This window comes from Monodelphis domestica, chromosome 5 (assembly GCF_027887165.1).
Source record: "Monodelphis domestica isolate mMonDom1 chromosome 5, mMonDom1.pri, whole genome shotgun sequence".
Lineage (NCBI taxonomy): Eukaryota > Metazoa > Chordata > Mammalia > Didelphimorphia > Didelphidae > Monodelphis > Monodelphis domestica.
This window is the reverse complement of record NC_077231.1, coordinates 217679258-217703831: the sequence shown is the minus strand read 5'-3', so window position 1 is coordinate 217703831 and position 24574 is coordinate 217679258. Positions and strand designations below refer to the sequence as shown.

General features: G+C 38.0%; 1 gene segment (V, D, J or C); it reads left to right on the top strand.

Moving 5' to 3' along the window:
* Positions 1-17458: 17458 nt before the first annotated feature.
* Positions 17459-18275, top strand: LOC100010893 (T cell receptor beta variable 30-like). The segment is given in 2 exon segments: positions 17459-17498; positions 17965-18275. Coding segments are annotated over 2 exon segments (351 nt in total).
* The last annotated feature ends 6299 nt before the right edge of the window (positions 18276-24574 follow it).

Sequence of the window (24574 nt, the reverse complement as noted above, 5' to 3'; positions counted from 1 at the left end):
AAAAATGTTTTTTTAGTTGTGTTCATGTAGTTCCTGTGTTTGTCTTGACAGATAGATTCCCAAGAATTTTATATTGTCTAGGGTAATTTTAAATGGAATTTCTTTCCAATTCTTGCTGCTGAGATGTGTTGGAGATATATAGAAATGCTGATGACTTATGTGGGTCTATTTTGAATCCTGCAACTTTGCTAAAGTCGTTGATTATTTCCACTAGCTTTTTAGTTGATTCTCTAGGATTCTTTAAGTAGATCACCATATCATCCTCTTGGCCCTCATTGCCAAAAAATTTCTTTTTCTTCTCTAATTGCTACTGCTAGTGTTTTTAGTACAATGTTAAATAATAGTGGTGATAATGGGCATCCTTGTTTCACTCCTGATCTTAGTGGTAATGTGTTTAAATTATCCCCATTGCAGATGATGTTTGCTGATGGTTTTAGATATATACTGTTTATTATTTTTAGGAAAGACCCTTCTATTCCTATACTTTCTAGTATTTTCAATAGGAATGAATGTTGTATTTTGTCAAAAGCTTTTTCTACATCTATTGAGATAATCATGTGATTTTTGTTTGTTTGTTGATATGGTCAATTATGTGGATGGTTTTCCTAATATTGAATCATCCTTGCATTCCTGGAATGAATCCCACCTGATCATAGTGAATAACCCTTGTGATCACTTGCTGGTGTCTTTTTACTAGTATTCTCTTTAAGATTTTAGCATCTATGTTCATTAAGGAGATTGGTCTATTGTTTCATTTCTCTGTTTTTCATCTGCCTGGCTTTGGAATCACTATTATATTTGTGTCATAAAAGGAATTTGGTAGAACTCCTTCTTTGCTTATTATGTCAAATAGTTTGTATAGTATTGGGATTAGTTGTTCTTTGAATGTTTGCTAGAATTCACTTGTGAAGGCCCTGGGGATTTTTTCTTAGGGAGTTCTTTGATAGCTTGTTCAATTTCTTTTTCTGATATGGGATTATTTAAGAATTCTATTTCTTCTTCTGTTAATCTAGGCAAATTTATATTTTTGTAAATATTCATCCATATCACCTAGATTACCATATTTGTTACCATATAATTGGGCAAAATAATTTTTAATGATTGCCTTGATTTCATCTTCATTAGAGGTGAGGTCTTCCTTTTCATCTATGATACTGTTAATTTGGTTTTCTTCTTTCTTTATTTTTTATTAGATTGACCAGTACTTTGTCTATTTTGTTTGTTTTTCAAAATGCCAGCTTCTAGTCTTATTTATTAATTCAATAGTTCTTTCACTTTTGATTTTATTAATTTCTCACTTAATTTTTAGGATCTCTAATTGAGTTTTCTTATGGAGCTTTTTAATTTATTCGCTTTCAAAGTTTTTGATTTGCATGCCCAATTAATTGACCTCTGCCCTCCCTAATTTGTTAATATATGAACTCAAGGATATAAATTTCCCCCTGAGTACTGCTTTGGCTGCATCCCATAGATTTTTAAAGGATTTCTCATGATTGTCATTTTCTTCAATGAAATTATTAATTGTTTCTGTGATTTGTTCTTTAACCAATTTTGTAGAATCATATTATTTAATTTCCAATTAATTTCTGAATTGGCTCTCCATGTGCTCTTACTGATTATTATTTTTATTGCATTATGATCTGAAAAGTTTGCATTTTTTATTTATGCTTTTCTGTATTTGTTTGCCATGTTTTTATGTCCTAGTACCTGGTCAATCTTTGTGAATGTACCATGTGCTACTGAAAAGAAGGTGTATTCCTTTAGTCCCTATTTATTTTTCTCCATGTATCTATTCTAATTTTTCTAAGATTTCATTCACATCTCTTACCTCTTTCTTATTTATTTATTTATTTGATTTATCTAGATTTGATAGTGGTAGGTTCAGGTCTCCCACTAATATAGTTTTACTATCTATTTCCTCCTTCAAATCCACTAGTTTCTCTTTTTGAAACTTGGATGCTATCCCATTTGGTGCATACATGTTTATTACTGATATTTCCTCATTGTTTATATTGCCTTTTATCAGGATGTAGTTATCTTCCCTATCCCCTTTAATCAGATCTATTTTTACTTTAATTTTGTCAGATATCATGATTGCAACTCCTGTCTTCTTTCTATCAGTTGAGGCCCAATAGATTTTACTCCAACCTTTGATTCTAACCTTGTGCGTGTCTACCTGCCTTATGTGTGTTTCTTATAGACAACATATGGTAGGATTTTGGATTCTAATCCACTCTGATATTTGTTTTTGTTTTATGGGTGAGTTCATCTCATTCATATTCAAAGTTATGATTGCCACTTGTGTATTCCCCAGCATTTTGATATCCTCTCCTAGTTCTGTCCTTTCTTCTTTTGCATATCCTTTTAAACAAGTGGTTTGCTTTTAATCAGTCCCCCTAAACCCCACCTGTAATGTGCTTCCCTTTCTTCCCCCTCCCTTTTTGTTCCCTTCTTCTTATTATTTTTTTAGGGTCTGTTAAGTTCCCTTCCCCTCCCCCCTTAGTTTTCCCTTCTCACTTTCCCTGTAGGGTAAGATAGAATTCAATACCCCAATGGATCTAGATGCTCTTCCCTCTCAGAACTGGTTTCACTGAGAGTAAGGGTTAGGTATTACCTATTAGCACTCTCTTCCTCTCCTTCTTATGATAGTATTCTTCCCCTCTCCTTCTCATGTCCCTCTTTGTGTAGTATAGATTATCCTATTTATCTTATTTCTTCAAATTTCTCTTATTGCCATCTTTTATCCCCCCTCCCTTTTTCTTTTCTTTTTTGCATATCATCTTATACCATTTATTATCTCAATCTTTTCCTGTGAATTGTTCTTCTAATTACTATAATAATGAATATAATTTTTGAGATACAAATAACATTTTCCCCATATAGTGTCATAAACAACTTGATCTTATTGAAGCCCTTAAAGAAGAAAGTTTGAATAAAAAAAACATTTTTCTCTTTACTCTGTCTTTCTTATTTACCTTTTCATGTTTCTCTTGATTTTTTTGTTTGGATATCAAACTTTCCACTTAGTTCTGGTCTTTTTTTTTAAACAAATACTTGGAAATCTTCTATTTTGTTGAATGCCCATACTTTCCCCTGGAAGTATATAGTCAGTTTTGATGGGTAGGTGATCCTTGGTTGAAGACCCAATTCTCTTGCCTTTCTGAATATCCAAGTCTTGTGGTCCTTTAGTGTGGAAGCTGCCAGATCTTGTGTAATCCTGATTGATGCTCCTTGATATCTGAATTGTCTCTTTTTGGCTTCGAATAAAATTTTCTCCTTAGCTTGGAAGCTCTTGAATTTGGCAATAACATTCCTAGGAGTTGTCTTTTGAGCACTTAGTGTAGAGGGTGTTCTATGAACTCTTTCAATGTCTATTTTGCCCTCTTGTTCAAGAACATCAGGGCAGTTTTCTTGGATAATTTCTTGTAGTATGATGTTAAGATTTCTGTTTATTTCTGGGTTTTCAGGTAGACCATGATTCTCAAATTGTCTCTTCATGATCTGTTTTCCTGATGTGTCATCTTGTCAGTGAGATATTTTATGTTTTCTTCAATTTTGTCAGTCTTCTGGCTTAGCTTTATTAATTCTTGCTGTTTTGCAAGATCATCGGTTTCCAATTGCCCAATTCTTGTCTTGAAGGTCTGGTTTTCTGCTATAAACTTTTTATTTTCTGCCATAATCTTTTGATTTTCCTTTACAGTTTGGTCTATCCTGCTTTTTGTGGCTTCCAGCTGTTTCTCCAATTGGGAGTTCTTGTCCTTTAAACCATTATTTTCTTTTTGAACTATCTCCCACTTATTTTGCCAGAAGGCTTCCATCTTTTTTGGTAAGCTCCAATTTAAATTCTTCAAGAGCTTGTGGCCAAGTTCCATTTTTTGGAAGGTTTTAGAGCACTGATTTGGATTCCCTCTTCTTATATTTCCTCTGTGGTCTTAATTTTTCCTCTGTAAAAATTATCCAGGGTCAACCACCCCACCCCTTTTTTGTTTCTTGTGTGTTTTTTGTTTGTTTGTTTGTTTGTTTTTTGGTGTTGGGAAGTTGTTCCTGGGCTGTTTGCCATCAGTATGGTTGTTTTTCCTTCCATTTCCAGTCAGAAATCTGAGTGAGGAGAGAAGGCTCTCTGTGTATGGAGCTAAGGAACAAGGATTTTGCCTAAGGCCAGTTTTCAAGTCTCTGCAGCTTCTGCTGTTTGCTGCCCTTCTCTGTGCTATCTCCCCACGAGTGCCCATGGTCTGTGATCTTCAGCCTCCTGGGGTTTCAGGTTTAGCTGCTCTCAGGGATAGGTCTTTGTTGGTCTTAGTCAGCTGCCAAGGACCTAGAGGTGCCCCTCACTTGGTCTAGTGGTACCTCTCACTCACTCACTGATTCTAGCAAGTGCTGGCTCTGACTCTGACTCCATAGGAAGGTAGGGTATGATAGATTAGCTTGTGTTTTTTTGGAAGCTTTTTCACCCCTTATGGTGTGGAAATGCTCAAATCCCACATACCTTCAATGCTGTGCCCTACTGTGGAGTCCCTTCATTCATATGATTTTTTTTTTTACTTTGTGAGGTGAGCAAGAGTTCTGTGTCTAGACTGCCTCCATGTTTACCCAGAAGTCTGTGATGCTTCTTAATGAGAAATTGAAGGACTCAGTTTTGCTATGCGCAGGCACATCTGACATAAGCTGGTTGTTATTTACTGAGTAAGTTCTCCCTTTCTATCAGGCTGGAGGGTGGGGCATTACTTCAAGTTCTACAACCAAAAGAATGAGTACAAAGGTCAAGGAAATTATTTGAACCTCTAATTCAAAACCCAGGTAGGGAAAAAATTCAATATATTAAAAGTAAATACTCCCAGAGAAATAATTTTAATCATTATTAAATTAAATTAAAATGACTAATTGTTGTATGACTAAAATGAGAGCCTTATAGAAATCATGAAAGAAATCTACCCAATCATATTAGAACCAGAGGGTAAAGTGAAAATAGAATGAACCCGTGAATTACCTCCTGAAAGAAATTCCATATTCAAAACTCCCAGAAACATCATATTCCAAATCTGGATTTGCAGTGAAAGAAAAAATATTTCATGGAACAAAAGAACAGTTCAAGTACTGACAAACCACAGTTAGAGTCAATAAGATTTAGCAGCTACTGCCATAAAGGACCAGAGCCTATGAAATATAATACTCCAAAATACAAATGATATAGGTTTACAACTAAGAATACGTTACATAGAGAAACAGAAAAGAATCCAACAAGTTGTTAGGAAATAAACTTTTAATGAAATAGAAGACTTCAAAGCATTCTTGATGAAAAGATCAGAGTTGAATAGTCAACTGTGAAACATAAACACAGGAGTAAACAGAAATATAAATAGGAACTATCCATTTAACACCAGAGGATTTTGTCAGAGCTCAGCAAGATATTCAGGCAATGCTTTATAAAATGAAAAAGTATAAAGTATACACTTCTATACAAATCTACAAGAATTCCTCAAGTTGCTTACTACACATAGATAATAGATAATGAAGCTTTTGTTTAAATGATTTATGTATTTTTTGCAGAAAGAACTCACAGTCCTTGACTATACCTTTGACTTCTCAGAAATACAATGATACAAGTATCAATTCCTTTGAACACAATAATAAAATAAGTTCTTGCTTTTACTTTAATCATCAACTTTAGGCAGTTTTCTTTTTTACAGTTCATAAAACCAGTAATGTCTAGATACAGTGATATTGAAAAGGACCATCAACAATTGAAAACATAGTTTTCAGTAAAGTGCATTTATATTGAGAATTACTTTGGAAACTCAATTTATAGAAAAATTATTATGAAAAGTAAAAATATTTATAAGACTAAGGAGAAATAATGTTATTTTACTTTGTCATGCTGAATTTGAATTTAACCTATGCTATGCAAAAGCAATTCTAGATCAGAGATCACATTTGAATTTCATCTTAAGAATTTATTGGTGAAAATAGTCATTAGAAGAGGAATGGCTTTACAAGTTGTGGTATATGATTGTGACACAACACTATTGTGTTGTAAAAAAGGATTAGCTTGTTGTTTTTAGAAAAAATATGGAAAATCTTTCATGAAATAATGAAGAGTGAAATGAGCAGAACCCAGAGATAACCATATACAGTAAGAGCAATATTGTTTGAAGAGTAACTATGAATGTCCACCTCCAGAAGAAGAATTGTTAAATAGAACTATGTATGATATGATTATATATGTATATTACCTGATATATTTATATGTCTGTCTGTGCATTTCTGGATGTGTATCTATGTCAAATGGCACCTTTTTAAGTCTAAGGTGGCAAAGGAGGGAGTTAGCTCAGAATTTAAAATGTAACAAAAACAAATAAAATCAAATCAGATCATTAGATTAACCAATACATGATCATTTTAAAAACTTATGTTTATGTTAAATGCTGCTAGATTAACGATGGTAAATTTCATGGCAGGAAATGAAGTAAAAAGATAAGTAGTTCTCATCCATGGTACAGGCACAATGAATATTTGCTAAATTTAAATGATGCAGGTTTACAGATTGAAGCTAGGTGGCACTCCAGTCTCATTTTCCAGTGTTCAAATTGGGCTTCTGATATTTACTGTGTGACCCTGGTTAAGTCACTTAATCCCTATTTATCTCAATTATTATTAGTAAAATGGGGACATACTAGAGAAGGAAATGACAAATCAGTCCAGCAACTGCCAAGACAACCCCATGGACCAACTTCATAGTCACATAGAGTCAGACATGACTGAATGAGTAAATACCAACTGAACTACTTAGTAATATTAGATCCTATAGATTTTGTAACAATGATGCAAAAAATTTTATAGTATGAGACTGGGTAGTGTATGACCTTTGTCCTTGGGAACTGTGATGTTGTGTTACCTCATCCATATGATGTAAGAAACTAAAACAAACAAAAAATTCTTTTAACTAATATAACTCATTAAATAATGATAATGCCAACATACCCTTTGCCATAAAATCATCTCTTTCTTCCTAATATTACCCAGGGATGTTGAATAATTTTAAATTATGGAACCCCTAGTTTTTTTCTTTTTTCTTGTTTTTTAAACCCTTACCTAGGGCAGAAAAACAGTAAGGGCTAGGCAATGGGGGTTAAGTGACTTGCTCAGGATCACATAGCTAGGAAGTATCTGAGGCCTGATTTGAACCTAAGACCTTCTGTCTCTTGGCCTGGCTCTCAATCTACTTAGCCACCCAGCTTCCCCTCAAACCCCATAATCTCCAAAGGATCAAAATTGCAATTGACCAAAGGTCCTGAAGTGATTCATTTGGGAATAAGTAGGACGTGAGGTATTACTAGTCATGACTTATATGTATAAGGAGACCAGCAATTTTATTGCTGATGGGGATACAAAACAGAAAGTCATTTAGTCTATCTGTACTCTCCACTCTTGGGAAGTGAAGTTTTTGAGGTGATTTACATGGGTTCAGTTAGTGACCAAAGGCATGCTGGTTGTTGAAAAATGCTCTCTTCTCACATTCAAAGACTGGGCTTAATTCAAGAAACAAATTTCGTGCAAAAGCAAAGATATTCAAAATGTAGACATAATTCTGTTTGTTTTTTTCTGCTAGCTAGGTATGGCTATATGTATGATTCATATTAATCAATCAATAGGTAAGTAAGTAAATAAAGTGGGGCTATGGCTAAAAAAATCAGAACCTTTTTCTTTGTGTAGTAGCTGTAATTCAACCATAGATCAAAAATCAGCTGAAGGGGTCAGCAGAGGATCTGAAGAGAACAGAAAGTAGAAAATGACAGTATTACAGAGAACCAACAATACAGGAAAGAAAAGTCAATCTAGGTGGGTCCAACTGCAATCACTATAGCCCATAATTCAATAATATCTCCATACCAGCAGATGGCATCATTGACTTGATGGGAGAAGCAGAATTGAGTGGGAGGTATGAAGAATCACAGGTAGAAATATAGGCCTGGGAATGTGGGCTGCCATGGCTAAACATCTTCTTTTATGTATATTATCTACACATTGTGCCACCCCCACCAACATTGTGGAAATTTGTGGAAGGATGGATGTACTCCTGTGACCATATGGGAAATTTTCCTTAGCATTTATTTTGTTGTTTAAAGATACATCTTTTTCTTTGAACTTGTATGTCCTTCAATTGGTCTCATATAAGATACAATGATGTGGTCTCATATGCTCTGGTTTTGAGTGTATACGGATACGAAGTGTGCCTTAACATTGGAGTAGCTTTCATGGGGCTTAAGTTTGAGGGAGATTTGGGTTGTATGTGTAAGAAGGAGCAAAAGGGATATCATTCGAGAAATTTATGATCTACAAAGGAGGCCAACTGTGTGTGTAAGGATAGTGAGTGAGAGGTAGGAGAAGTTCAGTACATATGCTCTATTAGAACCTAAGAACTATCATAATACCTAGAGGTAACCTTCTGGAATTTCTGGTAAATCAATAGAGAATTTATGGGGATCCATGAACAAGAATTGCACAGGTTAGAAAGCATGATTGAGTCACTATCTTTACCACTGGATGAATTATTTGTCAGTTAGCAAACTGGCATTTATTACATCTTCCCTATGCCAGTCAGTTAATCAACATTTATTAAATGCTTAATATGTATCAGACACTGTATTAAGCACTGGGAATGCAAAGAAAAATAAAAGACTAATTCCTGATTTCAAGGAGTTCACAGTATAATGAAGGAAACAACATAAAAAACCTTTGTGCAAACAAGCTACACAGGAGAAATTTGAAATAATTTATCAGTTATGATATATATGTTACATGTATAATAAATAAGTTATCAGTTAAATACTAGAAAGTGGTAAGGACTAAGTAGATGTACCAAGTACTATGTGCCACAGCAACAAGTTCACACGCATTGGGGAGGGTGTGTGTGTGAAGAAATAAAGTAATACCAAGAATAATTGAACACCTCAGTCAGATTGATTTCTAAGATAAGAATAAAGCATTCTAGCAATGCAGGAGAATAAGAATCATTAATGACATCTTCCATTGACACGGTGCTTTGCTACCTGCCAAGAGAACCCAGTTTCCAGTCATTTGGTCCTCACCATATTCCATTTGTGACATCACGCAATGTGTGGAATGTTCATAGGTATTTGGGTAAGACCAATCTGTACCTTTAGGAGCTTTGGAATCCATCTACAGAGTACACTAGGATAAGTATCGGCTGGTTATCAAACTGGGGAATCAGATTGTTCTTAGCACTGTTTATTTGAACAATATCAGTTGAACTTGCTCCCAAGTCCCATCCTGGAAGCATGTTTTCCTTGTGTCTTTCTTCAATAACTTTAGATGTAAAATGAATGGAATAATTCATCTCTACGAAAGGATCCATTCTCTTTCATGTTTACAGGTAAAATGAGAAAATTGTGTCACTCATTTCTTTTAGATCCCACCAAGCTGTATTTAGTCTCTCCCCTTTAAAGGAGAATTTAGCCTGCTCTTTGGATTCTATTTAGTAGTTCCACATTCATGCAATAATAAAATATGTTGGGGTGTATGGGGTGTCCAGAGAAGACTAGCATCTCCAATGTGAGGCCATCTTTTCATGATCAGATGGCAGATGGGTTAAACCAGGCAGAGGGTAGCTGCCAGGCCTCAAATCTGTTTATGAATTAGGGGGATGTCTACGCCAAGCACATGAAAACTTCCCCCAGTAGAATGGGCAGATGAGAATAATTTGTTCCTGAGGCCAAGAAAGTGACTGAAGCAGGCTCTGTGGAGCACTTGAGAACTTGGTCAAATATTAAAAATGCCAAGATCTTTCACTGTATCTGGGACAATCATCAGTCATTCTGATGCTGATGACTTTTGTCCTGCCCCTGGACTTTGGTGATTCTGGAAGACATAAATCACTGATTCTTTTAGAAAATGAAGGACAAACAACAAGTAACAAATTATATTAAATTCATATTCATATAAAAATGTAAATTCCCAATTCGTCCTAGAAAATCATATCTTTTTTTATTTTCATCATTTAATACACAGAAGGGCAACATTTTCATTTTAGACCACAAACATCAGTCCCTTTTCTGATAGTCATCCCTTATTTCAAGATCACTTGATTGAATGGTAGAGGTATCTGATTCCTGAAATTATTTTTTGCTGCTCAGGAGGAGCAGGCTGGTAAATACCTTTGAGATTCTACCTTTTAAGGATTGTTTCAAAGAGGTGGCAATATTTAGCCTGGAAAAGAGGAGGCTTAACTGGGTTGTGATAGCTAGTTTCAACTATTTGAACAGCTGTCTAATGGATGTGGGATTAAATTAGTTCTGATTGGCCCCAAAGGATAGATCTAGAAGCAACGAGTAGGAGTAACAAAGAATCAGGTTTGGCTAGATTTCAAAGAAAAACAAAAATATTTGTAACATTTAAAGCTACCCCCAAGAGAGCGGGAGCAGCCTTTGTTGTTTCTTATTAAAGATCCTCAAACAAAGGCTGGATAATCACTTGTTAATTGTGTTGCTAAAAGGGACTCAAAAGGTATTTTATTTAGGTTTGGATTGGAGGAAAAGAGTCTGAGATCCTTTCCAGTTTTGACATCCTGATTCATTTCACTCTATCGAATCACTTCCCCAGCTTAGATTTTTTATTTTTATTTTTTCCCTTCAGGATAACTTTCTCCTGCCTGTTTCCATCTGGTGTCCCCTGAATTTTGCCCATTAAACACTTCTCTTAACAGTTTCTCTAACTTTTATAATTTGTTTCTCATTTAACTTTAACTAGCAAGAGAGTTTTTACAAGCCAAGTTTACGAGAACAGAAATCTTAAACAAATTTAATGAACTTTTAAAAGAAATAAATGAAGTGTATTCTCTACAAGTTCCATGGTTGTAGCAAAGGACTCCAGAACAATGATTTTCATAAGCAACAGACTGAGACAATCTGACTAGCAGGTTGGCTTATTGGAAATACTTCAAATATCTGTTTTTCAGAGATCTCAGCTGATGGTCAGAGGGTGTACATGTACTTGAGTAAGCATCTCAGTGTCTGTATGCCTACTCACCATTTACCCTTCCCATCCTCTTCAGGAAACTTCTCGTTTACTCTGTGATTCACCCTACTATAAAATTTAGAGAACCCTGTATGTCAGCCCCAGTTCCCCCACTGCTGTCTCCTTTATCTTTTAGCTCCAGGAGTGGTGCATCAGTCCTCTTATATATCAGTCCTGAATGAGATATCAGCTTTCCACTGAACATAATACCCATTTTGCATACTCATTTCTTTTCTCCCAATTTCTTTTCTATTGTCACTGTCTGTTATGCCACATGTAATAGATGAGAAATGTTAAGTCTTATGGGCATCTAGGTGACTGAGTGCCTGATCTGGAACCAGGAGGACTCCTCTTTTTGAGTTCAAATGTGAGTTCAGACACTTCCTGGCTTTGTGACCTTGGGCAAGTCACTTAACCCTATTTGCTTCAGCTTTCCCATCCATAAATGAGCTGGAGAAAGAAATGGTGAACCGCTCCAGTATCTTTGCCAGGAAAAACCCCAAGAAGTCACCAAGAATTGGACACAATGGAAAACGACTGAACAGCATCAAAGTCTGATTCAGCTGTCAGACCCAGTAAATTCTATCAGTCCATGCGTGCCCTTATCAAATATAGTATGTGACACCAGAGGGTGCTCTGGGGTAATTAGCAGGCTTCTTGGGGCCTATCTGAGAGACCCAGTTTGAGGTTCTATCCCTTTCTTTTATTAGTTTAGAGTCTGAAGTGGATTATTCTGTGAGATTGTTAGTGGGACCCGCTCTATTTAGAGAAACTTCTCTTCATCCTAATGCCTGTGGGGTTTCCTGATCATTCAAATCTTTATGAAGAGATAGAAAGATAGACTAATCGCTTACGGACTTTAGATAAGCCATAGCAAAGTAGATGTTGCAATGAAGGTGTCAGCTCTAAATTCTCATTTAAAAATGATTTTAATAACAAATTTCCACATAAGTTCCCTAATGTCTCCTTCCCGTCTTCCTTTCCCCCTCCCAGAGCTGACGAGCAATTCCATCTGGGTTATACATGTATTATCACACAAATATATTTCCATAGTATTCATTTTTGTTAGCGAATAATCTTATAAAAGCCAAACCCCAAACATATGCCCAATTAACCAAGCAATAAATGCTAGGTTTTCATCTGCGTTTCTCCTCCTCCGACTGGACTTGGATATCAGCTCCAAACCCTTCATTCAGACAGCAAGTTTTTATCTCTTATCCTGAAGATGCTTATTCTGTTCACTGCTCAAAGCACAGGAGCCCAAGCGAAGCAGATGGCGGGGCGAAAGCTAGACTCTAGAAAGACCACTTGCTTCCCTTGCAAATCACTTTTCCTAGCCCAGAACTTTGTTCCCGGAGGCATTTGTTGATTCCAAAAGATTCAATAAAAATGAGAGCACTCCAGAAGCAAGGTGTGAACTCCAAGGGAAGCTGAAGAAAACAGAATCAGAACCAATGCCTCAGGGAACAAAGTTCTGAGACTGGGGAAAGTGATTTCCAAGGGAAGCACATGGCCTTTCAAGAGTCTAGTTTTCTCCTCCCACCTGCTTCGGCTCCGCTCTGGAGCTTTGATCATGTCATTCAGTTCACACGTTGCTTCTGGAGTGCTCTCATTTTTACTGAATCTTTGCAATCAACAAATTCCACCTCCTCCCATCAAAGACCATGTCATGTCCGAAGTGCAAGAGCTCACTATTAAATAAGGTCTTAGCACAAGTAAAGTACTGCACACAACAGGTGGCTTTGCTCTAGCCCAGACTTCTCTCCTCACCCTGAAAAAATCCCTGAGCTTTCATGGAGCACATCCCGTGATTGCATTATTTATCCAATTATGAAAAATGTAAGTGACTCACACATCAGCAAGTTTGCTTTTATTCAAAAATTCGGTAATTGTGTCCCATTCTTCAAGGTCCAGCTCAAATGGTTCACCTTCTCAAGAAGACTTCCATGATCTATAAAGCAAAATAGCATACATAGATAGAGTGCTGGACCTGAAGTCAAGAACACTTATCTGTCTGAGTTCAAATCCAGCCTCAGATACTTATTATCTACGTGACTCTGGGCAAGTTGCTTAAGTCTATTTGCCTCAAAAAAATCTGTTGAAACCTTCTGTCAGCTAAGTGCTTCTAATTGCCTGTACTCTGACAATGTAGCTTTGGGGAAGCTAGGTGGCTCAGTGGATTGGAAGACTGGAGATCGGAGGTTCAGATCTGGCCTCAGATACCTCCTAACTGTGTGACCCTAGGAAAGTCACTTAACCCCTATTGCTCAGGCCTTACCACTCTTCTGCCTTGGAACCAATACACACTCTATTGATTCTAAGATGGAAAGTAAAGGTCTTTTTTTTCCCAACTTGAAGACACAATGTCCACACCGCTCGTAAGCCATTATATACGATATTACCTTGAATTGAATTTGTGTGTGTGTGCATAAATGTTACCTCTCTAACTAAACCGTATGTTATTAACTCTTTTCTGGCTACAAAATCATACAGAGAACCTCAAAAGTCATCTAGTCCCAACTATCAACAAATTGCATATCTGCCACAGCACTGAACACATTGTGGCTTGCATGCATAGCAGATCCTCCTAACTATCTCTTGAGTAAATGACGACTGATACAACATGTCAGAAGAATAAGGAGAAGCAATTCCAGCTTAGATGAATGAATGAATATGGGAATAGTTTGGCTTTTGGTTGATGACTATGAGAACTAGTGGGGTGTTGTTATGTCACAGGATTACACCATATGCACCCAAACAACTACACTTCCACCACATGAGCTAGAGCTGTTGTGAGTAAAGAAATCATGGAACAGATCTGAGAGATGCAATTTGAGTTAGCTTTGCTCCCAAATAAATTGAAGTGATATCCATCTGTGGATGGATACATCCTTTGGAACAAGAAGGCTATAAAATCATCCCCAAGCCTCCAGCCATGAGCTTGTGAGATCCCAGAGAACTGCCTTGCCCACTGTTTTAAAATTCCTTGTAGGTATATTTCACTTGCTTTTACTTTCCAATACTCCCTGGATGACCTCTTTTCCTATGCACCAGCTATGGCACCACAGCTGAGAGAAGCCAATCAATCAATCAGTCAGTCAACATTTATTAAGCACCTACTATGTGCTAGGCATGGTACCATGCGTGGAAACATTTATCACCTAATTTCATCCAGATGAGGTGTCTTAGATCTTCATTATGATATTGTTCCTTTTAAGTATTCAAGTAAACCTTTATTCTGTCACCTCTTTATAATATATGGCAGAAAGCAGGGTGCATCAATCAATGTGCATTTACTAAACATCTCCTATGTGCCAGACACTGTGCTAAACAGGGGAGACGTAAAAATGAAAGTCTTTATCCTGAAGGAGTTTATATTTTATCAGAGAAAACAACAGCCATATACACCACACAGCAACTAAGTGGCTCAGTGGATAGAGTGCCAGGCCTGGAGTCAGAAGGGCCTGGGTTCAAATGTGACCTCAGATATTTCTCAGCTGTGTGACCCTGGGCAATTGCTTTACTCTGCATGCTTTAGTTTCCTCATCTGTAAAATGAGCTGAAGAAGGAAACTGCAAAGCCCTCCAGTATCTTTGCCAAAAAACAAAACAAAACCCAAATAGGGTCATGAAGAGTTGGGCATGACTGAAAAATGGTTGAACAACAATAACAACAATTTGTCATTTAAAGGGCATCTAGGTGGCACAGTGGATAGAGCATCAGACCGGAAACAATCAAGATATTCAGATTATATACAAAGTAAGGACAAGGTAATTTCAGGAAGGGGAAGGCACTGGAGCAGGGTCGAAAGGTCTCATTTAAGAGCTGACATTTAAGCTGAGCTTTAAAGGAAACTACTCATTCTGCAATGCAGAGTCAAGAAGGGGATACATACAGTTGGCCTGGGATTAATATTCAAGTTTGTTCTCAAGAAAATGAGATTGGGGAATCAGGCAAATCTTTCCCTATAAAAAGTGAATTTTGATTTCCCAATTAATAAACTTTTTATTAATATTAAAATTATATTTAAATGAGCATTTAAATGAATGAAGCATTTATTTTCTCTCCTTCCTGTTCTGTCTCCATTAAGCAATAATAAAACATTTCATCCTCAGGAATTGTGGTTTGTCATTGCATTGATCAAAAAAGTTTTTTTCTTTGTTATATTAATATATAAATTGGTTTCCTGGTTCTGCTCACTTCAGTCTACATTGAGTCATATGCATCTTCCCACTTTTTTTCCTGAGATTTAGTAACTTTTGGGGTGTAGATCCAAATTGTTTTCCAGAAAAAATGAACCAATCCTTCCCCTTCAGAAATGTATGGGTAAATGTTTAATAATCAATTCTCTGAGAACTCACAATATACTTTTACATTTAATGAGCAGTATTACTATTTTCTTCATCATGTTCTTAGGTCTAGACCATGAAGAAAACAATAAATCAAGCCCTGATTTGTAGTGCTTTCAGATTTCTGAGTCATAAAAGCTCGCACTAAAAATTTAACAGTAGATTCTCTGAAAAGTATGAGCTCTTTCCAGTGTACCCCACAATCCCTCCTACATTTGTCATTTTCCATTTTTGTCATCTTTGCCCATTTGATGAGTGTGAAATTGAACCAACGTGCTACAATTTGCATTTCTCTCATCATTAGTGAGTTGGAGCATTTTTTGATATGTTTGTTGACAGTTTATAGTTCTTGTGAAAACTGCCTATTCATATCCTTTGACTATCTTTTGGGGAATGATTCTTGTTCTTAAAAATGTTAATTAGTTCGTATATGTCTTAGATATGAGACCTTTATCAGAGCAGCTTGATTAAAGGTTTTATTTACAAGTTACCTGTTTCTATTATAATTTTATCTGCATTGGTTTTGTATGTGCAAAACCCTTTTTAATTTTATGTAATTGAAATTGTCCATTTTATCTTCTGGCAATCTTTCTATTTCTTGTTTATGAACTTTTCTCCTATCCATAGATCTGAAAGGTTATTTTTTTCCTTTTTCCTCTAACTGATAATGGGCTAATCTCAAGGCCTTTGCTTTCATCCACCCTAAGTTTAATATTCTTTTACCATGCCTACAATATCACTATTTCCTTTGTCCTCTTGAGTCATTGAAATCATCAGTCAGCAACCTAGCTGGTCTTTCAATTCACAGAAATTACTTTACTGTAACTATTGGCTTTTTTCTTTCTTTTTTTTTAAATCCTTACCTTCCATCTTAGAATCAATACTATGTATTGATTCCAAAGCAGAAGTGTAGTAAGGGCTAGTCAATGGAAGTCAAGTGACTTGTCCAAGGTCACACAGCTAGGAAGTGTCTAAGGCCAGATTTGAATCTGGGACCTCCTGTCTCTAGGACTGACTCTCAATCCACTAAACCATCCAGCTATCCCCAACTATAAGGCTTTATATGAAAGGAAACTGTACTGAAATAAACACAAGGAATAGTTTTGTCCAGTTAAGGAGTCAAATCTTACTGATTTTTCTCTGTCCAGCCCCAGTAATAGATTGTCCTTAAACTCAGGTCCTTCTTGCTTGGATCTCTAGACAGCCTACACTTTCCATCTTCATCCTTTCACTTGTTTAATTTTTTCATTCTTCTTTTAAAAAAATTTCCTTCTAGGCTAGACTTGGCAAGGTTTGGCTATGTTATGCTGGACTCCACTGGATTGGGCTTTGTTGAGGCCAGACTGGGCTACTCTAGGCTCAACTTCTCTACCTTGCATACCACAAAAACTTGTGACTAGCTTTTCTTTTTCAATTCAAGCAGGATTCACCCTCTCACTGTAAATGGTTCATCTGCCTAGTCTTTAGCTTGTACTGAACTTGGCTTTCTCTAAGTCTGTATTTGTTTCTCTTTAATCCATTGTCCCTTGGGACACAAAAATCATTTGTTAGGGGGGTAGCTGGGTGGCTCAGTGGATGGAGGGCCAGGCTCAGAGATTGGAGGTCTTGGGTTCAAATCTGGCCTCAGATACTTCTTAGCTGTGTGATCCTGGGCAAGTCACTTGACCCCCATAGACTAGCCCTTACCACTCTTCTGCCTTGGAACCAATATATAGTATTGATTCTAAGACAGAAGGTAAGGGTTAAAAAACAAACAAGCATTCGTTAGGTTCCTGTGGGAGTCAAAGATCTGTCTCATATTAATGTTTACCAATTAACAAGGAAACATTTGCCATATTCATAGACAGAAGACATTGTCAAATTATATGGAATGTATAACAGACCCAGGACATTTCATGTAGGGAGGGGTGATTCGCCACAGACATTCTTCTGGAAAACCAGCCCCCTCCTTCTCTCAAAAAGTGTCACTTTTTAACTTCCTTTTTGGGCCAGATCTCTAGAGAGGAGCCTGCCCTCATCCCTACACATAAGGGAGGAGACTTAGAGATCACAGGCTCAGTTGATGATTGAGCTCTAACATGTACTCCCTTTTGCCCCTTCTCCTGGCCATCCTCTTAGGTAAGAGCCCCACTTTGTTTCCCCATTGTGAGCAAGCCTTCTCTTACACTCAGCACCCCTCGCCAAAATCCCCTCCCTACAATTTTGGAATCATAGTGCTGCCCCCCCTTTTGTTTTTCAATTCTTCTAGATGCTTGGGTAACTACCCAGAATGGGTTTAACTCATGGGCTTGCCTGAAGCCTGCTAACTCAGGGCCATCAGAAAGAGTCTAGATTATCTCCTTCAAAATTCTTCTGAATCTAAATTCTAAATCCACTGTCCTCTGCTCCTTAAACTTCATTTATTCAGTCTCTACAGTGTCCGCCTCTGTAGTATCTCAGTTTCCCCCCTTTTCCAACCCCCATGATCAATAAGCTGTAGACATCATTAGGATCCTCCTGCTTGCTGGCCTCTGTCCTTAGAGGATCGGGAAGTGCTTTTGGCTAAGTGGTTTCTTCTATGCTCAATCTTTCACATTTTCCACAGAGGCTGGTGTTGGGGCTCAGAAAATCCACCAGTGGCCAGCCACCAAGCTGCAGGTTGCAGGAAGCCAGCTTTTCCTGGAGTGTTTCACAGAAGGGACATCAAGTCCCAATCTCTACTGGTATCATCAGCCCCCAGGTGGGGTTCTGCAGCTGCTGTCCTACTCTATGAGTCAAAACCATGTAGAGAATGAGATGCCTCAGCGTTTCTTAGGCTCAAGACCTCAGGATGGTCATTTCCAGCTCAGCTCCCCGAAGCTACTTGTCACGGACTCTGGTTTCTATTTCTGTGCCTGGAGCCTCACACTGAATTGAGTGAGGCAGATAGCTGTGCAAAAACCCTTCCTTTCTCTGGGTCCTGACATCACTTCCATATTCTTTACAAAGCTCTCTCCGACCCCACAGCAATGCTGACTCCTTCTCCCCATGACTGCGGGGACTGGACCTGGCTAAAAAATAAGACATAGCTCGCTGTGTGTCTTCCACAGCTAATTACAGTTATCTGTCCAGGGAACTGAGTCAGGATAATAAACTCAGGAATAATACTTGCAGAGGAGAAAAGTCATCATCGAGAAATCCAGGAAAGAGACAAGGAAGAGAGGAGGAAGAAAGAAAAGAGAGAGGGAGTATAGGAATGTTGTCTTACTCAAGCTCGCGATTAAGATTGTTAGCTGATGCCATCACCCTTGTCATGACCCTTGGTAGGCCCTAACTTGTCAACAAAACATAGCCCATGACCCCACATACCCCTTTTCTGTCACTCTTTCCTCCAGTATGTAGATCATCTTTTCCTATAGAGTTATTACCTCCTTTTTCTTTATTTCCTCGTTCCTTTTGCTCAAGATAGTATCTGGTCAGATGCAGTTCCCTGTTTGTGATTTTAAGGCAGGGGACTTACCAAAATGGGGTTCCTAGCTAAGTAATGTCTTAATCCTCAGATTTAAGCTTCTGGAAAGAGGGGTTTGAAATTCCTGATCAACAGTTACTCACTTAATTATAACAGAAGTCCTAAGGATGTCTCATAGGAGGTCTGAATTGGCAGGATGAAGTAGGGTTGATATCCTAAAATGGTATAAATATAAAATACAAAAGGGTATAAATAGGGGATCAATGAAAATAAGCAGGAAATAAAGTACCTAGGACAAAGATTTAGTTCTCCCTCTAATTGTTAAAAAAAAAAGGAAGAAAGAGGGAAGTGGGGAAAAGGGAATAGAAAAAAGAAAGACTGGAGAAGCAGATAGTGCCAAGAGGGAGATGGCATAGAATAAGACTCAGTCTGTAAAGTAAAGGCATCATGGAAAAATGTTTTTTAAACATTTCTAATGAATAAATAGTTACTGTAGTGAAAATATTTTTAAAATCACTTAAGGAGAGAAAGGTAGTGAGGTAGTCAGCTCTGCAGGAAGAGCATATACAGGAATGAACAATGAATATACATTTCTGACTAACCTTTGCAACTAAACTTTCTGCCATCAGTCCATCCCTTTGACCACTGGTCTCTCTTTGTTATTAGGAAGCTGATCTTCACATTATGCCCTTTCTCTCCAAGAGGGGGCATGAGAACACTTACAATATTTTCTGTTTTAAGCCCGGCTACTTACCCAAAGTACTAAATACTATTTTCTTCCCCATTATTTAAGACATGGAAGAACACCAACAGATAGGGATGAAATGGCAAAAAGTAACACCCCCAAACACCTTTCTTTGTTCTATTAATGAGTTATTTATAGAAACAAGAGAGGAGAATTTGGGACTGAAAATAGAATAAGACAAATATTTTAAAAGATATTGAAGGGTCAGCTAGGTGGCTCAAGGTCCTGAGTTCAAAATCTAGCCTCAGACACTCCCTACCTCTGTGATTCTGGGCCCCATTTGCCTGCGAGGCAGGCTCTTACTGTTCTTCTGCCTTGAAACCAATACCTAGTATAAATTCAAAGACAGAAGGCAAGGGTTAAAAAAAGATAATGAAAATGCTCCCCTTTTTACCCAGCCTAGTTGAGGACCTTGTGAGTTTGATAAAAAAATACTTCTGTCAAAAACAGCACCGAGCAGGAGTCCATTGCCTTTGGGAGCAGGTTAGTTATGGACAAAATGAAGACAAATGAGCCAATTGTCAGTGAGGTGTAGGGGGAAGAATACTAGATTTGAGTCTGAAGACAGAGATTCAAGTCCCCGTTTAATAGCACTTTGACCTGTGGCAAATTACCTCACTGAGTCTTGATTTACTCATCTCGAAAATAAGGGAGTAAGAATGATAGAGTCTGAAGTCCTTCAGGCTCAAATCCTCCTTATATCCTAGAAACACAAAGCGTGTAATTCAGCGCAAAATGCAGTGGTGCTGCCTATGGATGCTCCATAAAGCAAGTGGGAGGGGGGGGGAGGGGAGGGGGGGAGAAAGCAAAGCTTTAAAGGTTTTTACCAGAGAACTGGAAATGAGGCTAGAGGAGGAATAGGATTTAGACGGAATACAGTCAAGGCCAAGATAAGAGATCTAACAAGAGGAAAGAGGTAGAAATGACCATATTGGAATTAAGCGAAGGTACATAATACTAATACCAACTAGAATACTGACTGGAATAACATTTGCCTTTGGGAAATGTTGGGAGATAATGGTGAGCAAGCCACATCTGGCCAGAACCTGAAGGTCATCCAAAGTCAGCAAGCCTTCCTTTATGCCCACTTTGGCCTTCCTCTGCCTCTCCCCCAATATACCTACAGAACCTACAGAACACATGCTCCTCATCCTCCTAAGAACCCTGGGCCTCCAGGCCTCAAAGGAACTCATTAAGCAGTAGGGTAGTAGAACACTGGATTGGGATAGTGCCAAGATTGTCACTGATGAGTTGTGTGAGTTTGAGCAAATCACTTGAACTCTCTATGACCCAGTCTCCAGATCTGTAAAATTAGAGATTTCAAAAAGAGAATTTATAAAAAAATATTTTCCATGTTTCCATAATTAATTTTCTTTCCCTCCCCTCTTCCCTCCCCACTCCCAGAGTCAATAAGCAATTCCACTGGGTTATACAAAGGTTATCACTGATATCTATTTCCATATTATTCATTTTTACAGTAAAGTTATCTTTTAAAAGCAAAACTCCAAATCATATATCCATATAAACAAATGATTGGTCATTTGTTTTTCTTCTGTGTTTCTACTCCCACAGTTCTTTCTCTGGATGTGGACAGCGTTCTTTCTCATAAGTCCCTTGGGATTGATTGTCTTGCAGTAGCAAAGTCTATTACATTGGATTGTTCTACAATGTTTCACTTTCTGGGTACAATGTTCTCAATAAGAGAATTTCTTTTTTTTTTCTTTTAAACCTTTACCTTCCTTGTTGGATACTGTGTATTGGTTCCAAGGCAGAAGAGTGGTAAGGACTAGGCAATGGGGGTTAAGTGACTGGCCCAGGGTCACATAGCTAAGAAGAGTCTGAGGCCATATTTGAACCAAGGACCTCCCGTCTCTAAGCCTGGATCTCAATTCACTGAGCCACCCAGGTGCCCCCTTAATAAAAGAATTTATAAGGTTCCTTCTAGCTCTAAAATTCTGTGATGCTGTAACAACTTCACCAACTTAGACACTAACGATAACAATAAAAATCCCTTCTGTGATGCTAGATAATCAATACCCAATATTTGTGCCTTCACTATCCAAAGGATCTCATGGGTTATAAATATATAACTGTGCATACATATGTAGATTTCATTTTATATAAGCATGCATATGTTTATACAAATATACATGTGCATGTATGTAGATTTATATGATTGTATAGACATATGTTGGCATGGGAAGGAGGGTTAGGAAGGACAGTCTAGGCAAGGACCATTTATTCAAAGCTTATTGTTAGGAACACAAAGAAAGGGAAAGCTTCCCTGCCCTCAGTCACATTCTAACTGGGGAGAAAGTGTATAAATAACAATTACACAACTTTTGAGCATATGAGGTAGGATTTGAAACCAAGTCTTTCTGACTCTAGGAATTGAGTTTCACTTACTAGTCCATCTTCCTTCCATCTTCATGACTCTCCTACCAGGTGACTTGAATGTGAAAGTTTTTAAGTGAAGGGCTCCTCTGGATGACAGCTGATGAGAAGGTCAGAGCGATCTTTGTAAAGCACAAAACCCAATATAAATACGAATTGTTAGTCTTATTGCTATTCCCTTCACACCCAAGGTACCCAGGTTGTTTTGTTTCACATGACATGGATGAATTTGGGATAAGGATACTGAAGCTTGTGTATTGTCTTTGGCTGCCAAATCCTGCCATTTTCCAGCTCCATGACTGGTCAAGTTTCTTAGCTTCACTGGTTCTCATTTTCTTTATCTGTAAAATGAGGATAGTAATACGTATACTATCCGCCTTATAGAGTTGTCCACAGGTTAAGTTAGACAACAGGGACAAAGCAATTTTCTATAATCCATATACATGTAAGCATTAGTTTATTTTTATTAGAGCAACATGAAATCTGAATCATAGCTGAGTGGCTGCCACCTTTGAAACATGTCTTGGGATATAGATTCTCCAGGGCAAAGGAAGTCTAAAAAGATAGTCCATGGGGTGCAGCCAGGCCTAGAGACAGGGGGTCCTGGGTTTAAATCTGCCCTCAGATACTTCCTAGTTGTGTGACCCTGTGCAAGTCACTCTCATTGCTTAGCCCTTATTGCTCTTCTGTATTGGAACCAATACACAATATTGGTTCTAAGTCTGAAGATAAGGGTTTTAAAAAAAAGACAATTCTAGAACCTAAATAAAGCCCTTTCTCATTAGAAATCCCAAGGGAGAGGGCAACTAGGTAGTTCATTGAGGGAACTGAGAGCCAGACCTAGAGATAGGAGGTCCTGAATCCAAATCTAGCCTCAGATACTTCCCAGCTGTGTGACCCTGGGCAAGTAACTTAACCCCTTACTGCCTAGCCTTGCCCTTACTGCTCTTCTGCCTTGGAACCAGTACATGGTATATTTAAGATAGAAAGTAAGAATTTTAAAAAGAGAAAAAGGAAATCCCAGTAGACAGAAAGGAGTGAAAGAAGATCTGGTTAGAGTGTGTGCTTGATGTTTTAAGTTTCTTGTAAGGCATAATTTTGAAGCTGAAAGAGAAATCAATAGCTATCCTGTCCAGCCTATATAGGAAAGGTATCCTAACTCTAACACATCTCAGAAGCAGTCATCCTAAGTCTCTGAATAGAGAATTCTAATGAGGAGAACCTGTCTCCATTCCAAAGCAACTCATTCTGCTTTTGGATGTGCATCATGGCGGAATGGAAGGAATTGGGTGGAGTCTCTAACTGGGTCAGAACAGTTATTGCAGCTGTTTTCCATTCATATCTCTTTCTCCAGGACCCTCTGTAGCTTTGTGTATTGCCCTCGGCACCTGTGCAAGTTGGGGGGGGGGTAAAGAGAGTGTCTCATGTGGAGCTGGGGCACTCACTTCCCTGGCACCCCCCTATCTCCCCACTGTGGTCCTCTTTCCACTAGCAGGGTGTACACCAGCTTTAGAGGTGGAAGAACAGCAGGAAGTGGCGAGTGTGGTTCCCGTCACTGCTCAGTGGGTGGGTAGAGGGAGGTATTTTCACATGAAGCCCAGATGCTGATACCTAGCAAATGTCAAACCACATCCTGTTGTGTCTCTGAGGCAGAAGTAGGGGCAGGTATCAGGTCTCACTCAGCATCTGATGGAACTCAAAGATAAGCAGCTTAGCAGGCTGCATGGAGATGTTGTACAGGCATTCCTGCATCTATTATTCCCTTTGTCCTGCCTCTGGGTAACCTTCTCTGTTTATTTCCAGGCCTTCCACCCCAGCTCCACCTCCCAGGCAAATGTTATTTTACTCTCCTCATTCATACTCCTCTACTTTGTGGAAGCAGGGCCTTCTGGGATAAACAAGGACAAGCATCAGACCACTTGAAACCATTTACTCATGGTTGGTCTCTGTGAGTGATCTCTTTATTCAAGCATTGACTCATTTTCCCTCTTGCCTACTCATTAGGGGCCCAATGCAAGGCCCATTGAACAGCTCATGAGCTGATCTCAACCTCAAGATTCTGAAAATAAATAATTGTTGCTAATGCTCTATTCATTAAAGCTTACAAGATGCTCCACACTCAGGAGCTCATTTGGCCCTTTTAATCCTATGATAATAAAGAAAAAAATGTTATCACAATAAGAAGTTCCATGAAGGCAGGGACTTATTTTTTTGGGGGGGGTCTCTTTTCCCCTAGTATAGCCCCTTTCTCATAGTAGGCAGTTAGTAATTAAATTCCACTTTTTTCATATGTAGAAAGTGAAGTCCAGAAATGCTGGATGGTTTGACCAGTGTTACATATCGTGTAAAACAGCAGAACTGGATTTTTTAACCTGTTCTCTAATTCCAAATGCATTGTTCTTTCTACTACATCGCACTGGAAAAGGCTTGAGAAGGATAGCTACATATTGAATACTTAACCAAATAAGAGATAGAGATGATTGCAAAAAAATAGATATTGTTGATTAGATTAATTTTTAATTTAAATTAAATTAAATTTTTTCTATAATCCTTATTTTCTGTCTTAGTAATAAGTTTAAAACAGAAGGGCTAAGCAAACAGGGTTACATGAATTGCCCAGGGTCACAC